This window comes from Podarcis muralis, chromosome Z, assembly GCF_964188315.1.
Source record: "Podarcis muralis chromosome Z, rPodMur119.hap1.1, whole genome shotgun sequence".
NCBI lineage: Eukaryota > Metazoa > Chordata > Lepidosauria > Squamata > Lacertidae > Podarcis > Podarcis muralis.
The window spans coordinates 49,511,224-49,524,542 of NC_135673.1; the positions used below are offsets into that span (position 1 = coordinate 49,511,224).

At 51.1% G+C, this 13,319-nt stretch overlaps 1 protein-coding gene across 2 annotated transcripts in view; it reads right to left on the reverse strand.

Annotated features, from left to right (window-relative positions):
- The window catches only part of SHROOM4 (shroom family member 4), a 39,731-nt gene extending 27,152 nt beyond the window's left edge, over positions 1 to 12,579 (reverse strand). For both annotated transcript variants that reach the window (XM_077922504.1, XM_077922503.1), the window contains exon 1: positions 12,350 to 12,579. In XM_077922504.1, the coding sequence (XP_077778630.1) occupies positions 12,350 to 12,511 (162 nt within the window). In that variant the 5' untranslated portion in view covers positions 12,512 to 12,579. The remainder of the gene's footprint in view (positions 1 to 12,349) is intronic.
- Between the last annotated feature and the right edge of the window lie 740 nt (positions 12,580 to 13,319).

A 13,319-nucleotide genomic window follows, 5' to 3' on the forward strand; every position in this document is an offset into this window, starting at 1 on the left:
GGGCATCTCATTCTAGAATCATCTAGAATAAAAGAAACAAACTGCTTTCAGCCAATGTGTGCTGGTCTTCTCAATTTGATTTTTAAAAAAGAAATGCCAAATACTTTTAATGGCATACTCAGCTAGACATGTTGACTATTTTTTAGGGTGGGGTCCACCACCTATCCTTTTCGCAAGAATTTAGACTGGAACTGATGACTGTTTCTTAACCAGGCGGCTTCTGCTCTGCCTTCCGAGACTGTAAGAGCTTTGTTTGAGAGGAGGGAGTGGGAGGGGAAACGGATATGAAATCCCGTTTAGCTGCTCCACATTTTGAAGCAAGCCCCGGTAGCTGGGAAAACCAGCTCTGCAAATAAAGGCCAGAAAAAGTTCCTAGCCTGCAAGGACAGGGCACACTCTCCCTACTCTGTGTCCAGTTGGCTAACAGAAGTCTCACGTCTCCAAGAGGAAAGTTTCAGGACATGATGTGAAGAGGCAGGCAAGGCCCTCAAGAGCCATGCAAATAGATCCCCTTCCCAGGCAAACAGCAACAGGAATCCACGCCCTCCCAGAAAAAGCTGGGGCAGCCCATCCATGAGACAAGGTGAAGCCTTGCGTGGCAGATACACCTCCCGCCACTGCATTACTGCCAGCCCTGCTGGGGCTTTTCCTGTCCCACTGCGACAGTGCAACCGGCCTCACAGGGATCTGTTTCTCAGTGACTGGGAGCAGAGGTGCAGCAGGGGGGGGGGGGGACAGGGAGGCATTTCCATCTGCCCCCCCACTGCTGCCAGACTGCTCTCCCCTCCCTCAGGAGCACAATTAGGCACACAACCAGGAGTAACCACCTGCACAAATATAAAATGACGGGCACTTGGCTTGCCAGCAGTACAGGTGAAAAGGATCTAGCACAAGTCAACAATAAGATGAAGCAGCAAAAAACAAAACAAGACAAAAAGCTATTGCAATTCTAGGTTGCATTAGCAGAACTCAAGAGAAGTAATAATCCCGCTCTATTCTGCCTTGGTCAGACCACACAGAGGAGGGCAACCAAGATGATCAGGGGTCTGGAAACCAAGCCTTATGAGGAACAGTTGAAGGAGCTGGGTATGTTTAGCCTGGATAAGATGAGACTGGGAGGAGATATGATAACCATCCTCAAATATCTTAAGGGCTGTCACATGGAGGAGGGAGCAATCATCTTTTCTCCTACTCTGGAGAGGAGGACCCAGTGTTAGAAATTCGTCAGCTACCAAGTGTGTTTTGTGACTGGTGTGGATCCAACTGCAAGCAGGTGGAGAATTCTGGATGCCTGGTTTGTGATTGACTTCTCCACCTGGCTGCTCCCTCCAGTTTTCTTAACCAGGTAAAAGGAAGAGCTTATTTACTGCATTCATATCCCAACTTTTTCTCCAAGGAGTACATGGAGGAGCCAAGCCCATGTCTTCAGGTTACAAGGAAGGAGATTACACCTTTCCACATCAGGAAGAACTTTCTGAGAGTAAGAGCACTGTGACAGTGGGAAATATTCACCCAGAAGGTTGTGGACTCTCCTTCCTTGGAGGTTTTAAGCAGAGCTTGGACGGCCATCTGTCCTGGATGCTTGAGCTGAGTTTCCTGCCTTGGCTCTTGGGGGTTGGAATCGATGAGCCTTCCAACTCTAAGATTCTATTATTCTATGACCAGCACATTCTCCACGAAGGCCACTGGAACCGAAAAAGAAAACACAGCGCTCTCCGGATGCTGTACCTTCCTTTATTTGGGGAATAAAGTACATATGGGGAAGACAGATAGGCAGTGTGTCCTTGACACTGCACCTCCTGCATGCCTGTGCTCTTTCCTCAGCTCCCAGCTGGAGGTCCTCAAGAGCTCAGAAGCAGCTGCAATGGAGGAGGAGGAGGAGGAGAGGAACAGCCAGCCTGGACTGCAGAAGGCTCGGGATGTGGCAGCGGCGGCTCTTTTAAGCTCTGGCCAAGCCTGCCTCAGCCAGGCGGATCATTCCCAGCTGTGTCCCAGAGGCCCTGGAAGCTCTCCCACAATGGCTGGTTTCTGGGCTGCAATATAAACTACGGAACTCACTTCTGTAGGCGGCTTCACAAGAGGACTTGGCAAATTAATGGAGGGCTATCGGCAGCTACTAGCCATGATGGCAATGCCTCTGAGTAAGAGCTGCTGGGAATTGCAGGTGGGCAGAGTGCTGTTGCCATCTGGTCTTTCTTGCTCGCTTCCCATTGGGGCACCTGGGTGGCCTCTGTGAGAACAGGATGCCAGACTAGATGGGGCCCTTGGGCCTGATCCTGCAGCAAGGCTCTTCTTCTTCTTCTTCTTCCATTCCTATGCAGCTGTGGAAGGCTCACTCAAAGTTCAGGGAGCGCCTACACCCCAGAAGTGGGCACCCCAGTACTTCCTATGCTGGGCGGCCCTCAGCAAATGAGAGCCAGAGTGGTATAGCAGTGGTATAGAGTGCTGAACTAAGAGCTAAGAGTCCAGGGCTTCTAGTTCCTGCTCAGCCATGAAGCTCACTAGGTGGTCTCGGACCTACTTTTGTCTTTTGTCTCGGACCTACTTTGTCTACCTTTGTCTACCTCACAGGATAGTTGTGAGGATAAAAGGCGAAAGAGGAGAACCACGGACACAACCTGGAGCTTTTTGTAGGAAAGAAGGTGGGGCAGAAACATAATAAAAATTTAAAAGTGAGCCAAGGTGCAGATATGCTCCCTGGAGGTGGAACGTTTGTGTCACACACACACACCCCTTTGTGCTATTCTCCAGCCTGGCATGCAACAAACATTGCCACTGTATCTGGCACAGCTCCAGCCAAACCCAACTTCTGGCCAAAGAAAAGCCAACACCTTTCATCCTCCTCCGCAGAAACAGGCAGGTCCTTCAAAAGTCTCATGGGCAGCCTTGGGGTGGCCTTGGGGCCCGCTCTGCTCCACCGCCAATCAGAAAGAGAGAATGTGGTCTTTTGCATGGCAATTAAGGCTTCTCTCCATGGCAACAACCAAAGTGTCCCATTGCGCCAGAACATTACAAGACACTCAACATGCACAGGGACAGTGCAAGGCCCTGTGGCTAAAAGGGCTCATCCAGACTTCATTTTATGCCATGCTTCTTGGCACAGGTCTGGGCTTTAGAATTGCCTGTCCAAGCAGGCGAGAACCCACTTCACAACTGAATTGGAGAAAGCGGCAATCTGCAGAAAACCCATTTGTCCAGATTCAGTGTGAAAGAATGAGTTCTTGGAGGGAAAGTGCCTGATACTCATCGCAAAGCATTGGAAGACACAAGATTTACCCACTCTGGAAGAATGGCAGGTGCAAGTGATAGACTATATGGAAATGGCAGAAATGACTGGCAGAATCCGAGACCAGAGAGAAGAGTTGGTGGAAGAAGATTGGAGGAAATTTAAAATTTATTTACAGAAACATTGTAAAATGTATGAATGTTGATGACATTGAAATGAAATGAAGGGGTTCTAGCATTGATAATAGATAAAAATTTGAAATTATAATTTGGGAGGAAAAACAATTAAGGATAAAGTAGATAGGATATGAATTTGCTGAACCAATTTTCAAAAAGGGATACAAAAAAGGGAGGCGTGAGGAAGTCAGGAAAATAAGTTAATCAAAGATGAGAAATTAAAAAAGAGGGATTTGTGTTTTTCTTTTTTATGCGCTTATTTGTTTTTTGTTTTTCTTTTTCTTCTTTTTCCCCCTTGTTAGGTTAAATGTTTGTATTTTTCTATTGTGTAATTTTTTATTGTTGTGTTTTATATTTTTTTGTGCTTTTATTGCTCTCTGTTTGTTGTTTTGGAATTTCCCTATTGTTAAAACTTAATAAAATATTATTGTTATTAAAAAAAAAGGAAAGTGCCTGGACATAAGAAAAACCACTTGGAACTCAGACACAGCACTTCAAAGCATGGGCCTGTGTCTACAAAGCATGGGGTAAAAACAGGATCATAGAATCATAGAACTGTTGAGTTGGAAGAGACCCCAAGGGGTCCAACCCCCTGCAATGCAAGAATCTCAGCTAAAGCATCCCCGACGGATGGCCATCCAACCTCTGCTTAAAAACCTCCAAGGAAGGACAGTCCACAATCTCCCAAGGAAGCCCATTCCACTGTAGGGGATAGGATGGGACACGGGTAGTGCTGTGGTCTAAACTACCAAGCCTCTTGGGCTTGCCGATCGGAAGGTTGGCAGTTCAAATCCACTTAACAAAGGTGAGCCCCAGTTGCTCTGTCCCAGCTCCTGCCAGCCTAACACTTTGAAAGTCTACCAGTCTACCAGTGCAAGTAGATAAATAGATACTGCTGTGGCAGGAAGGTAAATGGCATTTCCATGCACTCTGGCTTCCATCACAGTGTCCCATTGCGCCAGAAGCGGTTTGGTCATGCTGGCCACATGACCCGGAAAACTGTCTGTGGACAAAGGCTGGCTCCCTCAGCCTAAAATGCGAGATGAGCGTTGCACCCCAGAGTCAAGTTTGACTATGTCTACTGTCCAGGGATCCTTTACCTTTTACCTTTACCTATCTCCAGTGCCAAATGGGACGTGGGTGGCGCTGTGGGTAAAACCTCAGCGCCTAGGACTTGCCGATCACTTGGTCGGCAGTTCGAATCCCCGCGGCGGGGTGAGCTCCCATCGTTCGGTCCCAGCTCCTGCCCACCTAGCAGTTCGAAAGCACCCTTAAGTGCGAGTAGATAAATAAGGTAAAGGTAAAGGTACCCCTGCCCGTACGGGCCAGTCTTGCCAGACTCTAGGGTTGTGCGCCCATCTCACTCAAGAGGCCGGGGGCCAGCGCTGTCTGGAGACACTTCCGGGTCACGTGGCCAGCGTGACATCGCTGCTCTGGCGAGCCAGAGCCGCACACGGAAACGCAGTTTACCTTCCCGCTAGTAAGCGGTCCCTATTTATCTACTTGCACCCGGAGGTGCTTTCGAACTGCTAGGTTGGCAGGCACTGGGACCGAACGACGGGAGCGCACCCCACCGCGGGGATTCGAACCGCCGACCTTTCGATCGGCAAGCCCAAGGCGCTGAGGCTTTTACCCACAGCGCCACCCGCGTCCCCCTTTGAGTAGATAAATAGGTACCGCTTTATAGCGGGAAGGTAAACGGCGTTTCCGTGTGCTGCTCTGGTGCCGGTTTGCCAGAGCAGCTTCGTCACGCTGGCCACGTGACCCGGAAGTGTCTGCGGACAGCGCTGGCTCCCGGCCTCTAGAGTGAGATGAGCGCACAACCCTAGAGTCTGTCAAGACTGGCCTGTACGGGCAGGGGTACCTTTACCTTTACCTTTATCTCCAGTGCCAACAGAGAAGGGGATTATTAATCAAAGAAGAACCTTCAGACAAAAGAGGGCTCCACTTCTACCAAAAGCCACAGAATACAGGCCAGGCAATAGAAAGCACAGTGCATAGTTAAATTGTGGGTTTCACTCCCACCACAAGTAGGGATGTCCACCAACTTCACTCAGGATGCGCCTAGCAGTGGCTGCCAGCTAACCACAATGGCTCTGCTCTACACCCATTGCCAGTTTCTGTGATTTGCAAGTGTGGAGAGTTGCTGTTGCACTCAGACCCTGGTTGGCGGCCTCCCAGGAGAAGCATTTGGCTGGCTACTGTGAGAACAGGATGTTGGGCTAGACAGGCCCACGTTGACCTGATCCATCACAGCTCTTCCTGCATTCTTATCCATGGAGGAGTGATGGATTGCAATGAGATAACGATGAGTTGGCCAGCAGCAAGTCACGTTCAAAGCCAGGCAGGAGAGACAGAGAGAGACAGAGCAACCCTCAGCAACAGTGGGAGAATACGGCATCTGTTGACATCTTTGCCCAAAGCCAGACAAGATCCAAGGCAGGGGGAGAAGGCAGCTCCTTTACCCATCAGGCAGCTATGCCGAGGGGAAAGGGCGTGAGACACAGTGGGCTCTCAGCCAACAGATCCCTACCGGCAGACATAGATGGCTGCACCCTGTGTCCAGGACCTCCCATTCCTCAAATCTTAAATAAATTCCCCAGACATGAACACATTTAATTTACATCATTCAACACTGGTTTCAAAGTGTTGCAGACATCAAGGGAAGCATGCCCTGGACCCCAGGGCTAGCCCCAGAGATTTTGGCACCTGAGGCAGACTCCAAAATAACACCCCCTCCCTACCAGGCAAGAAGGGGTAAGGGAAGATTTACATCAGGAACAAGGGAGAAAGATTGACATCTTCTACCATGGTGGATCCTGCTGCCTAAGGCAGTTGCCTCACCTTGCCTCATGGGTGAGTCGGCTCTGTCTGGGCCTTTTCAGGTCACGGTGGGGAGGAAGGCCATAACCCGACCAGGGTGCTGCTAATAAGCCTCTTCCAGGAAGGTGGGAGGCATCAACAAGCCTTAAGAACATAAGAAGAGCCTGCTGGATCAGGCCCAAGGGAACCCATCCAGTCCAGCCTCCTGTTCTCACAGCGGCCAGCCAGATGCCCCAGTGGGAAACCTGCCAGCAGGACCTGAGAGCAATTCTCCCCTCTGCAGCCTCTAGCAACTGGCATTTGGAAGCACCGCTGCCTCTGACCATTGGTCGCCATTGTACAGCTTCTGCTGCCGCATTCCTGCTATTCCACACTTTGCTGCAACCCCAGAATATGACAACAGATGTCCCCCCTCAGGAAACAGCTGCTGGCTTGCAGCTGGATGAAGCCCACAGACACCATGCTGTGGGAGGAAAGTCTGCCTCCGCCTCCTCCCCACATTCTGGACCATGCCAATTCTTGGCAGCTGCTGCCTTTCACTCCAGAGAGTGCCCTTGAGGCAGCGGCACAGACCGACCCTCTATCACAGCCTCCCCTATCCAGGGGCCTTCCAGGTGCTTCGACTACAACTCCCACCAGCCCCAGCCATTGCTGGCATGTGCTGATGAGCTGCGGTCCTAGGTTGGGGAAGGCTGGTCTACTCTAGGATATTGTAGGGAAGTGACAAATCAAGGTGGATACTCAGCTCCATCCATGCTTCACGCCTCTCCCTCTGCATGCTTACCTTTTGCCCCACGCACTACATGCACAAATCCACACTTTCCCAGTCAACATTTGAGCACTTTCCTTTCCTTTCGCCACAATGATTTCCCAACAAAAACTAGCTCCTTACTGATGAATCGGAGCAAAGAGCAATCTGCTGGAAGCTTGAATTGCTGTTTGCTGCAATTCAGCATTGAAGAGTGGGGTTTTCGTGGGGAAAGTGATAAAAAATAAGTGCCTGGACACACTGTTTTAAAGCATGAACCTGCTCCTAGAAACACAGCAAAATAGGAAGTCTGGATGAGCCCTTTGCAACATATCCTTGAGGCTGGAGATGGGAGGGAAGAGCAGCACAGCCACAACTCCCTGCAGGGCTAGTGTTAAATGCAAAGGACTTCAGAGGATGCACAGAGCAGGTCTTTGGGTCACAGCTGGCCAAAGGTGAGAAAAGGAGGAGAAACCAACATTTGCTAGGCAGGATAGCCAGAGTCTGGGGCGATGTCTGGATGTTTGGCTGGCCTGGGGCAGACCCCAAAATGGTGTCCCCCTCCCCACCAGGGAAGAACCAATGAGGGAAGATCAGCATCAGGAAAAGGGAGGGGGGAAGAAAGATTGACCACAGGGTCCTATGGATCCTGCCACCTGAGGCAGTCACCTAACCTTGTTGTATGGCGGGCCGGTCCTAACTGGCCAGCTACAACGCCCAGAAGAGAGCAGGGAGAGGAAAAGGCAGATCCAATGCTCAGAGCATGCAGAGAGAAGGGTGTGTGCTGGCAGAGCACTATGGCACAAAGAAGCCCTTGTTCCTGTGCTTGGACTGTGGGCGACTTTGCCAGGGAGCCAAAAAGAAGGTGCTTCCCCAGCCTTGGCATCCTGGCCTGACCTGTTTTCTTCTGCTCCAGAGGGGAAGACCTGAACCAATGGATTCAAGTTACAAGACAGGAGATTCCTACTGAACATCAGGAAGTACTTTCCAATGCTAAGAGCTGTTTGACAGTGGAACAACTACCTCAGAAAGTGGTGGGCTCTCCTTCCTTGGAGGTTTCTAAGCAGAGGTTGGGTGGTCATCTGTCATCATGGATGCTGCAGTTAGGATTCCCACATTGCTGGGAGTTTGAGTAGATGACAATCCTATGATTCTTTGACCCATCAGCTCAGGGACGGGCTCACTTTGCACCAAGGAAATAAATTGGGCAACCGGCCCCCACAGAAAAAATAATAATCCTGGGTCTCTTGGCCCACCGGCCCATCCTCACACAGCATTTCTCAGATGCACACAGAATGCAGTTAAACTATTCACATTTGCACCAGCTTTGTGGCAAATGAAACCCTCTTCAGGAAAATGCACAACATTTGGAATGCATCAGAGGGGGTGGGGCGCTGGGAGGGAAAGGGAACATGGGTCACCTCCAGAAGACCTGAGTCTTTGCCAGATGTGAGCCGTGACTTTTTCCAAATGCACCACAGCAGCCCTTGAGATAAGGACCTTTGCTACCACCATTTAAACAGAAAGGAAGGAACAGGGGGCTCATCCACAGCCCTGGGGGAAACTGCTCTCAAGCGCTCAGTCAGAGCAAATGACAATTTGGGTTTTCACTGGATTGATGTCCAAGCTGGTCCTAAAGAGTGGCTTTTTCCCAGAGAAATGAGATGAGTGACGAAAACACCACAAGACAAGCCAGAAGTGCGGACGATCCCAGAGATATTTAGGAAATCCAGCTTTGATGTCTGGTGTTTGGTAACACCTTGGCTCAGCAATCTTACGTGAGTCCTGCGTGCAAGACCTCCCAAAAGAAGCATCCAGCTGGCCACTGTGAGACCAGGATGCTGGGCTGCATGACCGCCCCTTGGCCTGATCTTGGAGCCTATCTCAACTTATGTTCTTAAGGGTATGCTTTCATGCTCCATGGGAGAAAGAAGCTGACCTTTGAGCAAACAATTGAGGTGCCAATGGGGTGCTACCCCAGGGTCAGAATCACAGAATTGTAGAATAGTCATACCTAGGGTTTAATATGCTTCAGGTTGAGCGCTTTCGGGTTGTGCTCCGCGGCGACCCAGAAGTAACGGAACATGTTACTTCCAGGTTTCGCTGCTCGCGCATGCGCAGATGGTCAAAATGACGTCACGCGCATGCACAGAAGCGGCGAATCGCAACCCGTGCACGCGCAAACATGCAGGCACAGGTTACATTCACTTCAGGAAGGGGGATCCGGAATGGATCCCGTTCGTATCCAGAGGTACCACTGTATAGGATTCAAAGGTACCCCAAGAGTCATCTAGTCAGTGGCGTAGGAAGGGGGGTGGGACGACCTGGGTGTCATCACTGGGCGGGGTGACAAAATGGCAAAAATATGTGTTTTTAAAATAAAATTTTAAAAGTGGGCTCATGACACTTTTTGAAAAAAATAACTCCCACCCCCACTGCACCCCCCTTCCTACACCACTGGTAGCTAGGTGAGGTGGGGGCACTGGGTGCCACACCATGGGGTCTGCAGTGTGCCTGAGCCACGCGTCTCTCCTGAGGGGGAGGCGGCAGGCAGACTGCCTGCAAGCTCTGCACCACTTTTTCGAGCCGCACAGGGCTTGCGTCTGCCCACCACCTCAGCCATCCTACAGCTGAGGGGGAGGCTGCGGAGAGGCTCCAAGCAGCACGCCCTGCCTTGGCTTGCCCCACCCCCATGGGCAGCTCACTCCGCCCCCGGCTGCAGGGCGCATATGCCGCATCGGGCACCCCGAGCTCCACCACTGCATCTAGTCCAACCCATCCAGCCTCTGCTTAAACACCTCCAAGGGTGGAGAGTCCCCCACCTTCCAAGAGAGTCTCTTCCCCTGTCAAAGAGCTCTTACTGTCAGAAAGTTCTTCCTGGTGTTTTCTCAGAATCCCCTTTCTTGTAACTTGAAGCCAGTGGTTCGGGTTCTTCCCTCCAGAGTAGGAGAAAACAAGCTTGCCCCATCTTTCAAAGCACAACCCTTGAGATATTGGAAGATGGCTATCATATCTCCTTTCAGTTTCCTCTTTTACAGGCTAAACATCCCCACCTCCTTCAACCATTCCTCATATGGCTTGGTTTCCAGACCCTTGGTCATCTTGGTTGCCTTCCTCTGCACACATTCCAGCTTGTCAACATCCTTCTTAAATTGTGGTGCCCAGAATTGGACACAGTATTCCCGGTGTGGTCTGACCAAGGCAGAATAGAGTGGGACCATGACTTCCCTTGATCTGGACACTATACTCCTGTTGATGCAGCCTAAAATAGTATTAGCTTTGTTTGCTGCTGCATCACCCTGCTGACTCATGTTAAACTAGTGACCTAATAAGATCCCTCAGTCCTTTCACATGTACTGCTGGCATCCCCTCAATTCCTTCATCCCAGTCACTTATAAAGATGTTGAATATCAACAGGCCCAGGACAGAACACTGTGGCACCCCACTTGTCTCTATCATCCAGAAGCATCAACCCAGCCTCACGCAGAACCACTTTGTGTTAAGCCACTGCATGCTACTCTCCACAGCTGAATCCTGTCGCTGGAACACACAGGGATTGGAAGCAGGCACCACATCCCGAATGGGTACTGAGGGCAGGACCAAGGCAGACTACCCCCCAACCCCAGGAGCACTTCACAGAAAGGAGAGGCCTCTTCACATCCAGCTCCACCCCCTGGCTTCTTTCCTGGGGACCAATCCAGCCATGGGGCATGCAGGGCATTCCACTTGGAAAAGCAGCATCTTGCTGCCACTCTGGGAGACCAAAGCCACCAGAACTGGCAGCGGTGGAGGGACAAGGGCAGTTAATCATTCACGGCCAAAGGGCCGTTCCTGCTCACTGCCCAGTCCCAAGGGAGCGCAGTTAGAGACTCAGCCTGGCACAGGGCCAGTCACCCCAGGCCCTCCCGCCTGACAGACAGAGAGAAACTCGTGGAGACAGAAATGCTTCACGGCCTGCCCCTAGGCAGGAGGAAGGGGTTTCCAGCCCAAGGACTTGCTCCACCAAAGGCTCATCCTTTTGTGCCACGTTTCTATGCACAGGTATGCCCTTCTTCTTCTTCCCCCCTGTGCTTTCCCTGCAAAAGTCCACTCTTTACTGCTTAATTGAAGCAAATGGCTGAATTTCTGTTTGCTCCAGTAAAGAGCAGATTAGTCAGGACAAAAGAACAAAACAAAATAGCACTTGGACATGGTGCTTTAAAGTGCGGATCTGTGCTCAGCAATGCCAAGCAAAAGCTAAGTGTGAGTGAGCCCTAAGACACGCAAGCATGGCGCCGCAAAGGAAATGGATGGGGTGGGGGCCCTGTTATGTCTGATGCGCCTCCTGCAGCTGCCTGCCCAGACAAGGGCCCAAACTAACAAAATGAATTTCAATGGGGACAAATTTAAAGTTCTGCACTTAGGCAGATGCACAGACAGACAGAAAATTTGGGGGGGGGGGTCATTTACCAGTAGTATGTGTGAAAAGGATCAAGGAGTCTTAGTAGCTTAACATGAGTCAACAGTGTGACGCACTAGCAAAAAATGCCAATGCTATTCTATACTGCATCAACAGAAGTCTAGTATTCAGATCAGGGGAAGCAACTGTCCTGTTCTGTTCTGCCTTGGTCCACACCTGGAGTCCTGCATCCAGATCTCTGCACCACAATTTAAGAGGGATATTGACTGGAAAGTGTGCAGAGGAGGGTGGCCAAGATGATAAATGGTCTAGAAACCAAGCATTATGATGAACAGTTGAAGGAGCTGAGTATGTTTGGCCTGGACAAGAGGAGACATTCAAAAATCTCAAGGGCTGCCACATGGAAGAGGGTAGGACTCAACGCATGGCTTCAAGTTACAAGAAATGAGATTCTGACTAAACATTGGGAAGAACTTTCTGAGGGTAAGAGCTCTGTGACATTGGACTGGCCTCCCTCAGAAAGTGGTGCAGCCCCTTTCATGGGAGGCTTTTAAGCAGAGGTTGGATGGCCCTCTGCCATAGATGGTTGAGTTGAGATTCTTGCCTTGTAGACGGTTGGGCTAGATTACCCTCAGGACCCCTTCTACCATTCTGTTATTCTTTGATATCTGTATCTAAAAAGACTACAAGCTGGAACTTATTTTTTTACGTATAAACTTCGTCCAAAGTTGTTCGTAGAGCTTATTGCTTCTGCAGTAGCGAAAGGTTTGGAGCTTTCTCTGCTTTTAGGTGGTGACTTGTACCGCGAGCAAGATCCACACACTTCCGCTGCGTGGACGTTCTATCAGATTCCCTACAAAAAGCGGGCGTCGCCGGACGGGCAGGGAGAAAAGGCGGAGGACAGGGGCGCCCGGAAGCCGCGCTTCGCCCGGACGGCGACCCCAGAGCGGGGAAGGAGGAGCGCGGAAGGGGCTCACCTTGGAGACGATGAGGGGCTTGCCGTGCTCCAGCCCGCCCTCGAGGGAGAAGCCCCAGGGCGCGCCGCCGGCCAGATGCACGGGCACGTGCTGGTAGGAGACCAGCGGCAGTAGCTGTTGTTCGGACTCCTGGCGCTGCGCGACCCCCGACGGCCGCGCCATGGCACCATCCCGTAAGGCGCCCAGGCGGACGCAGCCGGGCGTCCTCGGCCGACGTGTCTGGCGGGGCGGGGGCGGGGCGGGGGCGGGCGCTCAGGGTGGGCAGGCCCTGCGCGCTGTGGCGCGCGCTCCAGCGCAGCCAGCCTCTCTCTCCTTGCGGTCGGCCTCTCCTCCGATGGCTGGAGCGGCTTCCCGCGCACCACCTTAACATGCCTGCTCAGTAAGCATGGGACGGGATGTCGGGATGTCTTGCCGAAAGCCGAGTTGGCGAAAAGTAGTTCAAAAGCATCTCCTCTGAACCATTCTTCCTCGGTCAGACCCCACCTGGAGTCCTTTGTCCTGTTCTAGGAACCACAATTTAAGAAGGATGTTGACAAAGTGGATTATGGGTAGGGTAGAGCGACCAAGGCAGACCCTCCATGTGTCCCTATTTTCCAGAGACACCCCTGATTTAGAGAAGCCATCCCAGTTTCTGATTTGATCCTGGAATGTCCCACTTTTCTTTAGGGTGTCTCTGTTTCCATTGGAGAAATGTTGGAAGGCATGGAGTTATCCCACCCCCAAGCCATCTGGAGGCAGTCCTGTATAGGGAAGTCTTTTTTTAATGTTTACTGTTTTGTTCTAACAGAGTGGCAGGGGCAACCAGTAAGATGTGTGGGGTATAAAGAGTAAAATTACCATTCTGGAATGGGTCATCCCTTTTTTCATCGAAGAAATGTTGGAGGGTATGCAAAGGTGATTAAGGGCCTAGAGACCAAGTCTTATGTGGAAGGGTTGAAAGAGTTGGGTGTGTTCATCCTGAAAAAGAGGA